Raw genomic sequence first — 18,988 nt, forward strand, 5'->3', positions numbered from 1 at the left:
ACCAATCAAATGATCGATGTTTCAAAATGACCAAATAAGGTCATAAAACGCTTTCGCGCTGTCGACCGAAGCGACGCGTTGACTGACGACGGTCGGACTCCGATTTTTGCGCCTCTCGAAGACGGTCGTGCACTTCAAACGCAACGCATTAAAAGTTTAAAGACAGTTGTCATTACACATTACGCAGAACTAATAACTTAGTGAAATCATATAGTGGTGCCATTCCAGCGTGGACATCCAGAAGCCATAAACGACGCCCGCAGAAAGCCGAAAAGCAAGGTAAGTCCATAGGCTGTTATCTACTGTTCTATTCGTGTAATGTTTGAATGAAATGACAACTGGTGTACTTTACTCAAATATACGCCGCCGCTAATCAAAGTTTGTAAAACGCATCAACCCCCACAAGAAAGGTGGGACACTATTTACACGTGTCACACCATAAGTTTGGTCCATTCGAGCCTAGGATAGTGTTCTAGCTATTAACAATAACTAAAATTCATACCTACGTCATACGTTAGGCATACTCATATAGTTTTTTCTTCCGCCATCTTTGTGATATCCAAAGAACGCTTATAACTTAATTACATGTCTTATCTCTTGTTATTATGAAGATTTAAGTCATTCCGCATTTATATATACTTACGTAAAGAATATCTAAGTATTCTCGTAAACTCCGCGATAGACATTAAGTTCGATACCTACCTACCGCCACGCGCGCGCCGCTTCACGCAATCTTTGTGTAATATCATCACGAGATTAGTTATAATTTATTTAATTCTCATTTTCTTTTCTTTTCAATAAGATGGAGAACAGTGAATTAAAAACGCAGTTGAATATACTTATTTGCAAAAAGGAAAATATCTTCCAAAGACTAAATAGGCTATATGATAGTTCAAAGGCCATTTCTACCTTCGAGTCGAGAAAAAATGATACTTTTATGAACGAGTCTGAAACTATCGATGCATTACATGCGAAGTTCGAAAACATATTGGATAGCATAAATGATTTATCATTACAAATAAATCCGAAAGCCCAGCCTGACTACCAGGCGCTGGATTCATTTGAGGATCTGTACTCAACAGTGAAAAGAGTTAGGAATAAAATTTTGTCAAATACTAATAATAATTTGTCAAATACTAAGAATGAAGCTCCAGCTACCCACATTAATTTGGCCCCAATACAAATTCCCTGTTTTGATGGGAAACCACAAAACTGGGCTATATTTTACGAAACATTTAAGGCGAACGTACATTTAAATAAAAACTTAACAGATTCACAAAGGGTTCAATATCTTATTTCTAAATTGACTCAAGGTGCATTGACCTTTACTGCAGGCTTAGTTCCAAATGGCGATACATATAATATCATTTGGAATAACTTGGTGAAAAAATACCAAGATAAACGCGCATTAGCTACTCATTATTTAAATAATATTTTCGATTTGAAAAACTGTTCTAATAATGTAAACAGTTTAAATATGTTTATAGAAAAGTTTTCTTCTTCAGTCGCCGCACTAAAACAAATTGATATTTCCGATCTTACAGATTTTATTTTATTACACTGTGCCTTAAGAAAGATGGATTCGCAAATAATACAAAACTTTGAGATGTCCTTGCAATCGAAAAATATTGATATACCTACATATACGCAATTAGTAGAATTCGTTCAAATGCAAGTAAAAATTCTCGAACGTTCTAACACTTCGCTTCAAAAAATATCAAATTCAAATTCCCGTAATACCTACAAAACATTGATTGCACAGACTGATTTTTCAAGTAACAATGCAACGACAAATTCTTGTGAATTATGTAATCAAAGTCACTCGAATCTTTATCATTGTAAAAAATTTATAGAAATTAATGATCCTTTATCGAGATTTGAATTTATTAAATCAAAAAATGGGTGTATAAATTGCTTATCACTTTTTCACAATTTAAGATCATGCAAGTCAAAGGTCACCTGTTTTTGTAACAAAAAGCATCATAAGCTATTGCATAGGGATAATAATAACACTAAATACGCACAAAGGAATACATCAGCTGTTTGCAACAATGCACAGAGTGAAACTGTGAGAATAGTGCCGTCTCCCTCTGACGCTAGGATAAACACCTCTCAAAATTATGTCGCATCCTTCTCTAACGCACGCCATACGAACACTCTGATTAAATCGAACATGAATGAAGGTAGGTCAAATATACTACTCGCGAGTGTTGTTGTAAGGGCTACGCCTTATAAGAAACGTAATAAGGTTGATATTAGATGCCTGCTCGACATCGGATCACAAAATAATGTTATAACTTTAAAATGTTGTCAGATGTTAAGTTTACCTATAAAGCCAATATATAATTCATTCATTAAAGGAATAGGAATGAGTTCACAGCCTATTCATGGTTATGTAACGTTAGATATACAATCGCGAATTTATCCTATGAATAAATATAATATAAGGGCACTTGTTTTAGATTGTTTAACAGACCAGTTACCGACACAATACGTTAATACGTGTAACATGGACTATATCAGCGATATACCTCTCGCAGACCCTACCTGGAATATCCCAGGCGGTATCGATTTAATTCTAGGCGCGGAATTATTCCCGCACATATATATAGGTAAAAAAATTATACCTGAAACGCACGGTCCTGCAGCGTTACTTACTACATTTGGATATATATTAATGGGAAGCTGCAATCAGTATTATGAACAAAGTAATAACTCCTTTACCGCGCTAGCTATAAACGAGTTAAGTTTCGATCTGCAGAACTTTTGGGAATTAGATCAAATTCCTGTTAAAAAACATTTTAGTCCAGCGGATATCGAATGTGAGAAATTATATTCAGAATCGATTTCTCGTAACGAAAATGGACGATACTCAGTAGCTTTGCCATTTTGCAAAAATCCTACTATATTTAATGATTCATGTCGCAACGCATATCGACGATTAATTTCTTTAGAACGGAGACTTAATCATGACTCCACTTTACGCACGCAATATAACCAAATCATAAACGATTATTTGAGCTTAGGTTATATATCCGAGGTTAATGATCTCGAAAAAAGGGATGAAGGATTTTATTTAGCACACCATCCCATTATTCGGCCAGAAAAAATTACTAGCCCAGTAAGGATAGTAATTGACCCTTCGGTTAAAAATATTAATAATATTTCACTAAATGATATATTACATGTCGGTCCAAATTTACAAGCCGATTTGTTTACTCTTCTTTTGAACTTTCGATTATTTCCGGTAGCAATGACTGCGGACATTAAACAAATGTATCTTCAAATTGAAGTTACACCACGCGATAGGAAATATTTAAAATTTTTATTTCGTTTTCACGATAAAGAACATATCCGCATTTTTCATTTCAATCGCGTTCCCTTCGGATTGAAGTCAAGTCCGTATCTCGCAATGCGAACATTACAGCAATTGTGTAGTGAGGAAAATAAACGCTTTCCATTGGCGAGTGAAATTGCCAAATCACAATTCTATATGGATGACTTAGTACACTCAGAACCGAATGAGGAAACAGCGAAAGAATTATCACGAGAATTAGTCTCATTATTCAAATCTGGCGCCTTTGAGCTAGTCAAATGGACCAGTAATTCTACGTCACTGTTAGATAATTTACCGAACACGCACCGCACAGTTGTAAATTTTTCTGATAAAAATAATATTTGCAAGGTGTTAGGTCTCGCTTGGGAGCCTAAACCAGATATATTTCATTTTACCATCTCGAAATTGGATGATAAATGTACGAAACGCACGATTCTATCTTTTGTCGCTAGGCTATTTGACGTTTTAGGTCTTGTGTCACCAGTTATTTTGTACGCAAAATTACTTATTAAAGAACTTTGGATAAATAAAGTTGACTGGGATGACACACCTTGCGAAAATGTAACTAGAAAATATCTAGCATTAACGAAAGAATTCTCTCTCTTATCTGATTCTTTACAAATACCGCGTCATACTGGCATTAAAGAGGGAAGTAAAGTAAATATTGTAGCTTTTTGTGATGCAAGCCTTAACGGATATGGATGTGTGGTATACTTACACATTACAGATTCACATAACAATATTATTGTAAATTTATTATGTTCTAAATCGAAAGTATCCCCACTGAAAATAACTACACTTGCCCGGTTAGAGTTATGCGCCGCTCTTTTAATGTCGAAATTAGTTAAAATCGTAAAGGAAACTTATTCTACTCGCATTAATATTGAAGAAATTTACGCATTTTCCGATTCAACCATCGCTTTGTCGTGGATAAAATCCTCTCCGCATAGGTGGAATACATTTGTAAGTAATCGTGTTTCTCAATGCCAAGAAAATTTGGATCCACAACATTTTTACCACGTAGCAGGAATTGAGAATCCTAGTGATTGTTTATCACGTGGTATGTTACCAGCTCAATTAATATCGCATTCACTTTGGTGGAATGGTCCAGAGTGGCTTAATAGACCACCTTCTGAATGGCCCAAAAGTGATTTTTTTCCCGCGACATATGAAACGCTGCCTGAGTTTAAAAGTAATACTCTAGTAATAACTAACGTTCAATGCGAACAATCTATATTATATAATTTAACACAACGCTTTTCCTCTTGGAATAAATTAATACGCACTGTTTTATATGTTTATCGCTTCGCTAGACTTTTGCCTGACACTGGAGAAGTCAATAAAATATTTTTTGTTGAAAACGCTTTAATAAAAGAAATTCAACGCGTTCATTTCGCTGATGAAATAACCCGCTTAAAAAATAAACAATTACCATCAAAAAAATTACAGAAGTTGTCTGTTTTTCTCGATGATAAGGGAATTGTACGTATAGGAGGGAGGCTTTCGAATGCAGATTTACCCTACGAAGCCAAACATCCCGCCTTGCTTCCTAAACATGATCACGCAGTTGACCTAATAATTGATAATTATCATTTAAAGAACTGTCACACCGGAGCAGGTCTTTTAATGTCGATCATACGACAAAGATTTTGGATTCTTGACGCTAGGACGGTTATTAGGTCTAGAATTCATAAATGCAATATTTGCTTTAGGATGAAACCTTCGCACCCTTCTCCAATCATGGCTGACCTTCCGTCTTATCGCCTCCAGGAAGCAAAGGCCTTCCTTTTTACAGGAATCGATCACGCAGGTCCGATTCGCATAACCCTCACTCGCAGACGTGGATATCAGTCACAGAAAGCGTATATATGTTTATTCGTGTGCTTAGTGACAAAGGCAATACACATAGAGCTCGCGTCAGATTTAACATCAGATAACATGATATCCTGTTTAAATAGATTCTTGAGTAGACGCGGTCCAGTAAATACCATCTGGACTGACATGTCCGGGACGTTTATTGGAGCAAAGGCTCAATTAGATGAAATATATTCTCTTTTACTTAGCTCAGACTATAAAAATAAATTTGGTCTAGAACTACAAAAAAAACGAATAGAATGGAAAACCATTCCGCCGCGTTCTCCACATTTCGGTGGAATATGGGAATCAAATATAAAATGCGTAAAAGCTCACCTTTATAGAGTCATTGGCAAGCAACTCCTTACTTATGAGGAATTATTTACTGTACTCACACAAATTGAGTGCATCCTCAACTCGCGCCCGCTAGGTTTAACAACATCTGACCACCAGCCCGATATTATTACACCAGCGCATTTTCTAATGACCACGCCTTTAGAATACTTTCCAACGACAACCTTTAACCCTGAAAGGCCTAATTTAAAGAATCGAAAACAGTTACTCGATAGCCTCGTTATGTCATATTGGAAGAAATGGCGTTTGGATTATCTGCACACTTTGCAAGTCAAAGGCAAATGGTGTACACCGGACAATCCAATCACCGTAGGTATGGTTGTGTTAGTTGAATTTGATGATGTACCACCTTTGCAGTGGCCTCTTGGTTTGATAACCAAAACGTTCCCTGGAAAGGATGGTGTAGTACGGGTCGCTTTAGTTAACACTAAAATGGGTGAATATAAACGCCCAGTTGTAAAACTCTATCCACTTCCCACGCAATAATAGTTACGCAAATAAATATATTCTCTGTTGTTAATAATTAATATAAGTATTTTTCTCTTTATAAAATAATTTAATGTTTAGTATTTCTTTATAATCTTTAATTTGACACTTCGTCAAGGCGGGGTGTATGCTTGAGCCGGTACAAGTAGGTATATACCTACTTGTTGTCATTTCATGAAAACATAAAAACGCGCTGTAGAGTTGGATGACACCTATGGCTTATCATGTAAGGTGCAATTTTGCGTGGCTAACAACGGCCACCAATCAAATGATCGATGTTTCAAAATGACCAAATAAGGTCATAAAACGCTTTCGCGCTGTCGACCGAAGCGACGCGTTGACTGACGACGGTCGGACTCCGATTTTTGCGCCTCTCGAAGACGGTCGTGCACTTCAAACGCAACGCATTAAAAGTTTAAAGACAGTTGTCATTACACATTACGCAGAACTAATAACTTAGTGAAATCATATAGTGGTGCCATTCCAGCGTGGACATCCAGAAGCCATAAACGACGCCCGCAGAAAGCCGAAAAGCAAGGTAAGTCCATAGGCTGTTATCTACTGTTCTATTCGTGTAATGTTTGAATGAAATGACAACTGGTGTACTTTACTCAAATATACGCCGCCGCTAATCAAAGTTTGTAAAACGCATCAACCCCCACAAGAAAGGTGGGACACTATTTACACGTGTCACACCACGTTGTAGCTAAGTGGCTCGTGTTTCTAATCAAAATATCTTTGATAATTTACTACGAGTATTATTTTCTCAAGGAGTACAATTCAAAGCACTCTTACTCTATTTCATTTAATTATTAACTTTTATCCGAATTTGAATTAAAATATTTAAATAAAGCAGAAGTGGGCCCCATAAGAAGGCTCAGAATCACACGAGCGATGGAACGAGCTATGATAGGAGTATCTCTGCGTGATCGAATCAGAAATGCGGAGATCCGCAGAAGAACCAAAGTCACTGACATAGCTCAGCGAGTTGCGAAGCTGAAGTGGCAATGGGCGGGGCACATAGTTCGTAGAACCGATGGACGTTGGGGTCCTAACGTGCTGGAATGGCAACCCCGCACTAGTAAAGCGCAGTGTTGGTCGACCCCCCACCAGGTGGACTGACGACATCAAGCGAGTCGCAGGGATTCGCTGGATGCAGGTGGCTCAGTATCGTGATGTTTGGAAGTCCCTACAAAAGGCCTATGATGATGATGAATAAAAGCAAACATAAAATGATGGTTGTTTGAGTAAATAGTGAGTCGTTATTTTCCATTTGTATAATTACATGTTCCTGAAACCGAGCAAGCAAACAAAATAATTATCTTCGTTGCCAGGCATCTCATACATCATACATAATATAACGCAATTTTAATAACTGCACAATACAATTGAACGTCTAGGGGTCGTATTTAGAGATTGCACATGCAATAGCTTCAACCGTTATGAAATAAATATTGTGCAACTTTATTGTATGGTGTATGAGACGCCTTTGAGACCAAGAAATACTAATGTTAATAGAAATTTAATGTACTAAAAGTAATTTAATTTCTTGGCCTCTGTTGCGAGGCCTCGTATCATTTGGACGACTTCTTCGCCTTGCTCTGGGATCCTGGAAGGTGGCCAGTGGAAGGAGTTTCCTCGTAGCTCATAGGTATACACTAGGGGGGTTTCGAAGGTGTGGCGCACCCAGTCCATGCTGCCTCCTGATGCTGGATCTAAAATATATTACAAAGCAATAGTGATCAATTAATAGGTAGTTTATTTATCTAATTAGGCCCTATATAATACTATCTATAAGTCAATATTTCCTTGGGGTGTTCCGGCTTCGTAGTGAAATGGTGGAGGGTTTTTTTGCCGTCTTTGTTTTTATAATAATCTACTACTAGATAGTAGTCCCTTTAAAATCTTACAACCCACATTCAAGCAGTGTTGTGGGTCGAAGCTCTAAATTTACCCATTCGTGCAGGGCTATTAAAAAAGTTGACGACGATAGTGATAGGTCATGATGGTTTTCTTCATTTGCTCGTTTTGAGCGTTAGAGTACCAGCTCACTGAATTCTCTCTATGAAGTGCTCAGTCGATGGTTTAGCTCTTCTTAGGGTTTAGTACAAAGTTTCACTCCGTCAAATATTGCTAGATAATAAAAGCTTGTATTACTCAAAACACGTACATAAAATCTCAGCAGCTGTTCCGATATCCTCGTACCTAACGTTGTTCACTTTAGCTCCATAATCCAAGGAAGCTTTGCCTATTTGAATCTGAAACATAACATTTATATATTGCGTATTGCGCAATTATATTGCATGGTATATGCGACGCCATATAAAATCACAGAAAAGTATCGTCTGGACAATTTCCTCTCTTGATCTGGGATCCTGAAAGGCGGGCAATGGAACGAGTTCCCTCGTAGCAAATAGGTATACACTAGGGAAGTTCCGAACTCCGAAGGTGTGGCGTACCCAGTCCATGCTGCGTTCTAATGCCAGATGTAAGTCATAATACAAAAGTTACTCTATATGTGTAAATCAGGCTACGATCTGTTTAACTATCACAAAAATCCTTTTAGTTATTCTTCCGTGTTTGAGTAACAAACATTGGTATCTGGGTCTGACAACCGTATACTATTGTCGCACCTACACAAGGGTGTGATTCTGCTATTTTATACTCGTCGATGTTATATTCGCCTATATACAAGTTTTATTAGAATTTTAACTTTATTTATATGGGATTTGGGAACAACGAAGTTTCCATGGTAACGATATCACAGCGCTGTAACTTTACAGAATATGGGGGCTGGTCTGACTTTATCGCTTAGTTGGAGGGAAAAAGTTAAAAAAGTTGTTCGAAAAGACATGTACGTAATCTACACTTGACATGGCTCGTCGATTTTATTTTTCTCTTTTTCTTATTGTAGCGTCCAGTTAACGCAATATTGAATTACTGTTTGTTCATAAGATTATCTATGGTTTGTCTTTAGTGACACTTGTGTAATTAAGACGAATTGTGTGACGTTATCAACAAAATCGGCCCTCGCATTTGGTGTCTAGCGCCAAAGAGCAAAAATCATGGACTGATAAACACATAACCCTCCTTCGGATTGCACATTTGCGTTATAAAAGTGAACCATTGCAGGAGGCATCGAAATCGATGAAATCGATCTCGAAATCGAAAGTAGTTTCTAAATAACTGGCTGGTCTTCGCTCGATATTGCTTGATACGCTGCAGCGTACCTCAATAAAGTGTGGAAAAATAAGAAGGAAAAAAAAAGAATGTGTTATTCACCAAGTCATCATAATTGTCCACGTGTTCTTTAGAATCAGACATCGGAAGCAGGAGAATGGCGGCTGCCGAGTGGAAGGACACGTAGAATAGCAGGTTGTCTATGGTTGAGATGTAGGATGACAGTGACCGCGTCTCCACCTCAGAGAATGGCTTTGAGCCGCAGTATAGCTGATAGTTGCATGGCTTATGCGATGAAGATTCCTCTGCAACAAGTATCGTCAAAGACAAAGTCAATATTTCTTTATTTAGAAAGAACATTTGTCAACCAGCCGACGCCTCGTGGTTTCACCCATGTAGTTGTAGTTCCCTTGAGAATATGCGAATTAAATATAACCCATGAAACTCACAAATAACTAGGCTTTCTAGTGGTAAAAGAATTTTCAAAATCGGTTGAATAGATCCAGAGATTACAATACCACAAACTTTACCTCTAAATATTAAGTATATTATAAATTTTAAATCGTCATGATACATTTGTTTTTGCTTTGCTTTTTAAATTGTTTTTAAAAATAAAAAACGATAATAAAGTCATGAATTAACCCAGTCCATCAAGCCATCAATCTAATAGACAAGACAGAGCAGGCAAGCAATATCCATTAATCCATTCCAATCGCATGTAAACCATTGAAACGCCTAGACTCTCCATTACATCACGAAATTCACGACTCAGAGCATACTGAGAAATTTATTGAAAAGCTAAATATTTCTATGATTCGAACTTATTAGACTAAACGAAGCATATAGGCAGGCAACATCATTAATCCAACTTTCGTATTTCCCTTGAAACATAACACCTAATCTAATAGATATTTTCTAGGGCACGATCCTAAGAGCGGTTGCGTACTGCATCCGATTGAAATCCGTGACGAAATAATGATTTTAAAAGAATATAACTGTTGAGCTTATTGCCTTTTTTAGCAGAACCTGCCTTCTGAACCGGAGGTAATCTCTAAAAATAGTCAAACTTGACAACTGTTGCTATATTGTTTAGTACATACATAAAATAATTAATTCTACTTCTTGTGTAAAAATTAAAGCTGATAGATAAAACTGCCTCCAAGCATTATTGTCATTAATTAATTCATCAATTGTGTGTGTGTTATAAATGGCTTTAAACGATTTATGATGCATAATTGGTAGGTTCGTAATTATTTTGTTAGGGATCTTGCTATATGTAGAGCACATCCTACTCTACCTATTTTTATACTTTATGGAAAGAATAAGAAGAAATAACAATTTTTGTTCTTTTTGGAGACTTAAAGCTGATACTTTACGTTTTTAGCAATATTCGAATTCAGTTCGAGATTTTTACATCCGCATTTTCACGGATCCGGGTCGGGTGTAGTGCACAGCCGCTCTAAGATAGTGTAGGAGAAATTCAATCGCCGAAGATTTAGTACGCCATTGATTACTCACGTCCCCAATTATAGTCCCAGTTGCGATTTGGGTCAGCGCCTATACAGCCATTGGACGACACGGAACGCGTTTTGCGCCACATCCTGTCCTGCAACGATTGATATAAATTACTTCGTTTAAAAAAAAATCGAATTCGTTTCCGTGTGGAAACTTCGTGATATTTTGTTGTTGTTAAATATGTAGCCTTTTCGACGGTATATTTTATGGATCGCGAACCTGCGATGGCCGGATATTCTTTATTTTATGAAGATTAAAAGATTTTTAGTTCTATTATAAGTGGTTATTACGGTAACTAATTATGGAGGTTGGCCTGTGGTTGCTTGTGTGGTGGCTTTCAAAGATTTTTTAACCGACTTCAAAAAAGGAGGAGGTTCACAATTCGACGCATTTTTGTTTGTTGCCTCATAATTTCGTCATTTACTAACCAATTTTGAAAATTCTTTTTTTGATTGAGATTTGTCCCATTTAATTTTCATGAAAATCGGTTACAAGCTAGCCTTTGACGACAATCTCATCTGATGTTAAGTGATGATGCTATCTAATATAGAAGGGGGCTAACTTGTTAGGAGTAGGATGAAAATCCACACCCCTTTCGGTTTCTACTCGACATCGTACCGTACTAAATCGCTTGGCACGTCTTTGTCGGTAGGGTGGTAACTAGTCACGGCAAAAGCCTCCCACCAGCCAGACCTAGACCAATTAGGAAAACCTCCGTCTTGTATGTCTACCGCGCATACATTTTGACAGTTCAGACTCCACTGTCCAGCTATGAAGCGTATTCTTTTCAAAATTTTCCTTGGAAAAATTAAATGATGTTCTTAATCACCAGTATTGTAGGCTGTATTATTCGAAAAACACCGTTAAAGATTTTTTTAACTCTCTAGGGAAATAGGTATTCATATACAATGAAGTAGGTATGGTTTTTACAGCCTTTCGATCTTGTTTTTATCCTTTATCGTAGTTTATTTTATAAGTGATGTACAATGAAGATTATTTCATTCTTTCTTTTATTGCTATCCCTATTGAGCATAGTACGTACCAATTCCAGCAACGTCCTGTGTATTTGAATCACTGTTCTATGATTAATGTACTGACAAGTCATTCAAGATCTTGTCTTAGATTTATGTATCTTACTAACACCTTAAAGTGATTTTCAGATAGCATGGGTACGGTGACAGTCGTCTGTATGACGTTCTTATTACGTAGGTAGGTACTAATATCGTGAATCGCGGCAAACTTTCAAGAGGGAAACGAACTGTCACCCGCACTATTCTAAATGAAACGAACTGTAAGTTAAGTTTAATGTTAACTAAGACTACTATGACCACTTTTGTGAGTAGAAATAAAAGACTTTTATTTTTATTATGTACCTCACAGAAAATAGTATTAAAGTATAATTTCTCTCGCTCGGTTACAACGAGAAGTATATATAATCTAAACCTATTGGTATTTAGACCACTGTTATTGTGCAAGCCAGTACAATAATATGATTAATATGATGTCACTCACGAATGTATGGCTGTAATGGTATCCATCAGGATTAACTGTGGGGAAGATTCGCCAGTCGAATTGATCCCTCAATCTCGTTACATTAGGATCGGCGCTTGTGAGCAATTGATTGATGAAGTACGTCGTTGTGGCCGGCGCTATCCACTCCCGGGCGTGGATACCTAATGGTATAACAAGAATTTGTATTATACTTACTAGCACAACGTGGTTACGGTCACATAGTTCCCGTTCCCGTGCAATAGATGATGTAATCGCTAGGATAAACTGAGGTCCTAGTGGCAGTTAGATACTGTGACGATCGCGTTGACGTAAACGCGAATTTCTAAGGAATTGAAACAGCACCATCTAGTGGCACTACTGCATAACTGTTTCAATTCCATATAAATTCGCGTTTACGTCAACGCGATAGTAACAGTATGTAAATATTGAAAACTTCCACTAGGCACACTGTACTCGTTAATCGCTGGTATTGTAGCTTTCCATTGGTAAGAGAATTTTAAAAATCGCTTCTGTCACAGCGTAACAAACAAGCACACATTCGCATTTTTAATAATCGTTAGGATTATATTTTACTAGATTTTACTCACAGCATGAAAATTCACGAGAAATTCAGTTTTTCATGAATCCCGCGGAAACAATATATTTTTAGCCTTTATGTTAAGCCAAGGTATAAACAATCAGCCAAATCTATTTTCTCGTAGTAGTTTTTGCTTAAAAAAGTAACAAACATCCATACATTCATCTATACAAACTTTCGCGGTTATAGTTTACTCAGAGTCACAATTATCCGCCCACTTTAATATACTTGCAGCATCATATTAAAGATGGCGGATAATTGTGCCTCTGAGTATATTAGCAGAGTTCTTGAAATAAGTGTAGTAACCGACCTGTAAACAAGCGTTGTAACAAAATTTCGGGTAGGTACATATAGCTAAGCTAAGCTAAGACGTTATAGCCCAGTGGATATGACCTCTGCCACCGATTCCGGAGGGTGTGGGTTCAAATCCGGTCAGGGGCATGCACCTCCAACTTTTCAGTTGTGTGCATTTTAAGAAATTGAATATCACATCTCTCAAAGGAAAAACATCGTGAGGAAACCTGCATACCAGAGAATTTTCTTAATTCTCTGCGTGTGTAAAGTCTGTCAATCCGCATTCGGCCAGCGTGGTGTACTATAGGCCTAACCCCTTTCATTCTGAGAGGAGACACAAGCTCAGTAGTGAGCCGAAAAATGGGTTGATAAGGATGATGATGACGTACAGCTAAACGTTGACGCCATTACAATCGCGTACAAAATCAATTGTTTGACATCTTAATCACTACAGAGTACGTGTCTAACACTTTTGCTTATAGCTGTACCCAGATTCGGTTCAATTTACTTGTCTATACCTGATTCAATGAAGAACACAGGCTTCGATTCGCTATTTCGAGTTGGTGTGTTAATTCTCAGACCACGAATCTCTCTTTTCTCGTAACTCTGTCCCCCCACTATTGACTCAGTCCACTCAGAGTAAGTTTTACTCATATTTTGTAAATATTTGTATATCTGAAACAAGAAATCCGCACATAACTGACTAGTTATGCCCTTTGACTTGTGTGTACAGGTAATCTATACTAATCTATATAATATTATAAAGCTGAAGAGTTTGTTTGATTGAACGCGCTAATCTCAGGAATTACGGGTCTGATTTGAAAAAATCTTTCAGTGTTAGATAGTAGATAGCATTTATCGAGGAAGGCTATAGGCTATATATTTATCCCCGTATTCCTACGGGAACGGGAACTGCGCGGCGTCAGCTAGTTGAATTATAAAGACGTAGTGTACTGAACTACGCTACGTCTTTCAGTGCATAGTACATTTTCTGGTTAATGCCTGAGGCAATAAGGGCCCAAGGTCCTTTGCCTGCACATACAAGCACAGTCCTTCCCTCTGCCCCGCGCGCACGACCTCACACCCACGCATTCCTTTCCCCCGTCGCCCGCATGTCATGGGAGTGTCATGCTATAACCAGTCTCTTAAGTAAGCCTTCTTCACCCTTAGACTGCATAGTCACTAAACATCAGGTGAGATTACAGTTAAGGGCTAAGTTGTGATTAAATAAAAAAAAAAAAACAAAAATAATTAAAATAAAATAATACTCGATCAGCTCATTAGCATATATATTTATAAAAACTAAAATTATAGATATATTATAATTAAAAAAAAAACAATAACTTACATAGTTGACATCATAATAAGCATCCCATGTGAAACCTCTCCGGCCTCTTCGCAAAGGCGATACCTTTTCTTCACTAATCAACCTTAAAATATTTTTTTCATATTACTCGTACACTTGGTAGGGTATTGCGTTATTTCTTTAACAAGTAAATCACGACTACAAGGAAAAAATTGTAATTATGCTGCTCATTCACAACGTCAATACCTTAACGAATTTTGCCGCTCAATTTTAGAGAGGGAAAGATAGAAAAACTGGGTGTTTATTGTCTAAGCGCTTTGCCATAGATGCAATAAATTGATAACAACTCTTATGTTTAGTAGCTCCAATAGAGCTTAGTTAGAAATGTAATGCAACTATGGACACAGAAAACGTATGTAGGGGAAAGCGTTGAAATACTTGAACTTTTTATTTCTTTTTTCTCTCCATAATATTAGCGTCAAAATTCTTTAACGTAATCAAGTCGTGTATTTGTAAAATACACGCCTTAGTTGCTTCAACTAATTCGGTTAGTGATTCCAGGAACTATAGTACCTAGCCCAAGTAGTTAAAGCAACCTAGATTCGATACGAACCTAGATTTTTGGCCTCCGTGGCGCAGTGGTATGCGCGGTGAATTTACAAGACGGAGGTCCTGGGTTCGATTGCCGTCTGGGCAGATAGAGTTTTTCTTAATTTGTCCAGGTCTGGCTGGTGGGAGGCTTCGGCCGTGGCTAGTTACCACCCTACCGGCAAAGACGTACCGCCAAGCGATTTAGCGTTCCGGTACGATGTCGTGTAGAAACCGAAAGGGGTGTGGATTTAATCCTCCTCCTAACAAGTTAGCCCGCTTCCATCTTAGACTGCATCATCACTTACCATCAGGTGAGATTGTAGTCAAGGGCTAACTTGTAAAGAATAAAAAAAAATAAAAAAAAAAAAACCTGTACTTAGTTTCGAACCAGCTCAATAAGTAGGTATACTAGGTACATGCACCGGCAATATAGTGCGATTTCGAGCGTTTACCGAGTACCTCCTCCTCTTTAAGTCTGGCAAGTTTGTTGGTAACACTCCCATGATATACAGGCGACAGGGGTAAGACTGCGCGGGTGTGAAATCGTGCGTACGGGGGAGTGACGTATCTGTCGTGGGTTTTTAATGCATCGTTACACGCCCCCCCCCCTCGATCCGCGCGAAACATCGGGTGTGTTACGAACGAAGTTGCCAAGGTATAATATATAAAACAATGGGAAGGTATTAGGTAAGAACGATGGCACCCCTGTGTTTGAGATTCACTTGACCCGTAGCAACATTAACGTTTCTTATCTAAACAACTAGGTTTACCTTTCGCGTTTCCTGCTACGTGTCGCCTTTGAATCAAGAGTAAATAGATAGTTTTTTTATAGCTCCTGTCTGCAATCTCACCTGATGGTAAGTGATGATGCAATCTAAGATGGAAGCAGGCTAACTTGTTAGGAGTTGGATGAAAATTCGCACCCCTTTTTGATTCTACACGACATCGTACCGGAACGCTAAATCGCTTGGCACGTCTTTGCCGGTAGGATGGTAACTAGCCACGGCCGAAGACTATCACCAGCCAGACCTGGACCAATTAAGAAAACCTAAATCGGTCCAGCCGTTTTGTAAAGCTACTGCGCATAGCACTGCGACACGGAGGCCGTCAAAAATATTTTTTTTTTAAATATTTTCAAAGCCGCGCGTTCCAATTAAAACCTCATAAAATAAAGCCTTTATTACTCGGCAAAGAAGTAGCTTTTTGAAGGTGAAAGATTTTTAAAAGCGGTAGTTTTCATAGAACCGTTCACACAAATAAATCATTCACCGGTCATACGTTTAAAAGTATACTGTACAAAGCTTGTGGCTTTGTGTGTGTTTGTGTAGCTGAACAAGCTTTAACTCATATGTGTGTGTCATAGCATGTGGTTTTTTTATTTATTGTATTCTGACCTAAGATTTTACACTATTAGATATGTCACTAGGGCGTCGAAACTGTGGCGGACAAAATTGATTGATTGTCTTAATTTCATTTAGTGGCATTGTAAACAACCTAAATATAGTCTACATTGTCAAGTTGTGTTTTCATGAAGTTTAAAAACCATATATCTATGTATATAACGTGAGTAAACAAAAATTGTGCATGTGTGCGCTCAGTGGAGTGGCTGAATTCGGATCAATTTTTGCGGTGATTTTGTTGGCACGTAACATATCTATATTGAAAAATCTTTGTTTCTGACGGTGTGTATTGAGAATGAAAATTGGACTTACTCGGCTCGGACTCGGACTTACTTGGAAATGTCATTATAAAGAAGTGTAGCGTTTAAATTCTCTGCAGAAGTTATTTGTTGAAACTTTGAATTCACTTCGGGAGCTACTACAACTTCTGTTGATCTTTTACTACTAAAATAGAAAAGTGTCTCCTGTAAATAATAATATATTAAAATATGATGTCACTGAGTTAAATGCGCAAAACTGAAAAAATTAATTTATACCCCTAAGCGTAACGGAGTAGTTTGCCTAAACCCAGCAAACTACTCCGTTACGCTTAGGATTTTAAGGTAAAAGTTCAGATTTAGAATAATAAAAACATGTTAAACTCTTTACAATCACTGACAGATGCTATCATGATAGATAGATGCTATCACGATCGGTTTAAAAAGCTACGAGTATATTAGGCTAACCATTGAACTAACGAATGAAATAACGTGACTTAACTCTAATATCGGAAACTAAAAGGTGCAATTTAGAAATTTAAAATATCGGATCTAAAGTGATAGTAGGCTTAATTACGCATGTCAAATGCGTAATTAAGCCTACGATCACTTTAGAAGAGCAAAATTCCAAGAGGAGTTTGCCTAGGACTAAAAAATTAAAAAAACACTTACACTGTCTTCTATTAAAGCATTTTTTAAATTCTCGATACTAGTTGCACTTCCCTTGATTTCATAATATTTGTAATTTACATAGTCCTTATATTTTTGTGCACCAGTTATTTCTGTGATTTGTGCATAAAGGAGCACACATATTGTGAAAGTTACTTTTGAAAATAACATATTAACAAGTGGACAATATTGTACGTACTGCATAGTGGTGTATTGTTTTGTTCTATATATTAGTTGCGGGCGGTAAACAGCGATAAAATAGTTTAGATACTTTGAGTATGGATCTAAGGTGCACGTATCTAAGAACTGATACTCTCTATCTATACTTATAATAAATCTGTAGAGAGGTCAATTCTGTACATGAAATATATTTCCAAAATAACTAGGGGATGATTTGTCATCGATACTGATGTAAAAATGCAATCAGTAAAACTTTTGTCTGTCTGTCTGTTTGTATGTTCGTTATAGAAACAAAAACTACTCGATGGATTTTAACGAAACTTATTACGATTATTCTTCATACTCATAGGCAGGTCATAATATACTTTTCATTACGCTACGATCAATAGGAGCAGAGCAGTGAAGGGAAATGTTGGGAAAACGGGAGAAGTTTCTCCATTTTTACAGCGATAGTGCTTGTAAGGGCTGGATTAGTGAGGTTTAAGAGCGGACGAAGTCACGGGCGTCCACTAGTATGTAATAGAATGACATCCAACCTAAGGCTCTTTTCTCATTTGAACCCCTAATCTGAGAATTCTCGATCCGATGAAACCGTAATGTTAAATTGTGTGAAAGATCATTGAAAAATAATACAATGAAAAACTTCACCTAACTTGTCCTAATAGCTATTCAAATTATGCAATGGTGGCAAGATTGGTTGCACTGGATTGGAAAACCAGGCTTTCCTTTGTGCAACAAATAAGCCAGTCTTTCTGTCACCATTCAAGGTTCTTACCGCCGTGAAAATATAAATAGTGAAGGGTTCGGATTTGGATCGAATACGATCCGGATCTTGTAGAATCCGAGAAAATCAGCGTCATCCAACAATTTCATCATCATGAAATTGTTGGCTGGCGGGAGGCTTCGGCCGTGGCTAGTTACCACTCTATCGGCAAAGACGTACCGCAAAACGATTTAGCGTTCCGGTACGATGTCGTGTAGAAACCAAAAGGGATGTGGACTTTCATCCTCCTCCTAAATAGTTAGACCACTTCCATCTTAGATTGCATCATCACTTACCATCAGATGAGATTATAGTCAAAAGCTAACTTGTTCTCAAAAAAAATCAATGAAACCATTCGTACTGCGTCTGATATTATCACAGTTTCGTATCGTATTCAATGTAGAAAGTTCTATTAAATTCTTTATGAATTTTCTCACTTTCGATCAACGATTTACATTAATCCATCCATCCAGCGATGGACCCAGCACCTGCACGGTGAATCCATGGAATGCTAAGATATTCGTCTCTCTCAAAATAAACTTTTAGCAGTGGAACCATAAATAAAGAGTTAAGTTAATCTCTGTTATCCTCAGACTAAATACATAAGGACTAGTATCGCACCCAAATTCACGAACAAAATTTTCTGCCGTTTTCTAAGGAAAACGAGCTTAGATTTCATACATATCTTATACTAGCAGTTTTTGTTCGTTTTT

At 37.5% G+C, this 18,988-nt stretch overlaps 1 protein-coding gene across 1 annotated transcript; it reads right to left on the reverse strand.

Moving 5' to 3' along the window:
• Positions 1-7,293: 7,293 nt before the first annotated feature.
• On the reverse strand, positions 7,294-17,528 carry LOC112043608 (zinc carboxypeptidase-like). The gene is made up of 9 exons (XM_024079098.2): positions 17,336-17,528; positions 16,740-16,870; positions 14,458-14,539; positions 13,628-13,784; positions 12,239-12,399; positions 10,730-10,817; positions 9,314-9,516; positions 8,202-8,289; positions 7,294-7,746 (listed from the first exon to the last, which is right to left on the reverse strand). The coding sequence occupies exons 1-9, from the start codon at positions 17,501-17,503 to the stop codon at positions 7,562-7,564; spliced, it is 1,263 nt and encodes a 420-aa protein (XP_023934866.2). The 5' UTR covers positions 17,504-17,528; the 3' UTR covers positions 7,294-7,561.
• Between the last annotated feature and the right edge of the window lie 1,460 nt (positions 17,529-18,988).

Source organism: Bicyclus anynana, chromosome 5 (genome assembly GCF_947172395.1).
Source record: "Bicyclus anynana chromosome 5, ilBicAnyn1.1, whole genome shotgun sequence".
Lineage (NCBI taxonomy): Eukaryota > Metazoa > Arthropoda > Insecta > Lepidoptera > Nymphalidae > Bicyclus > Bicyclus anynana.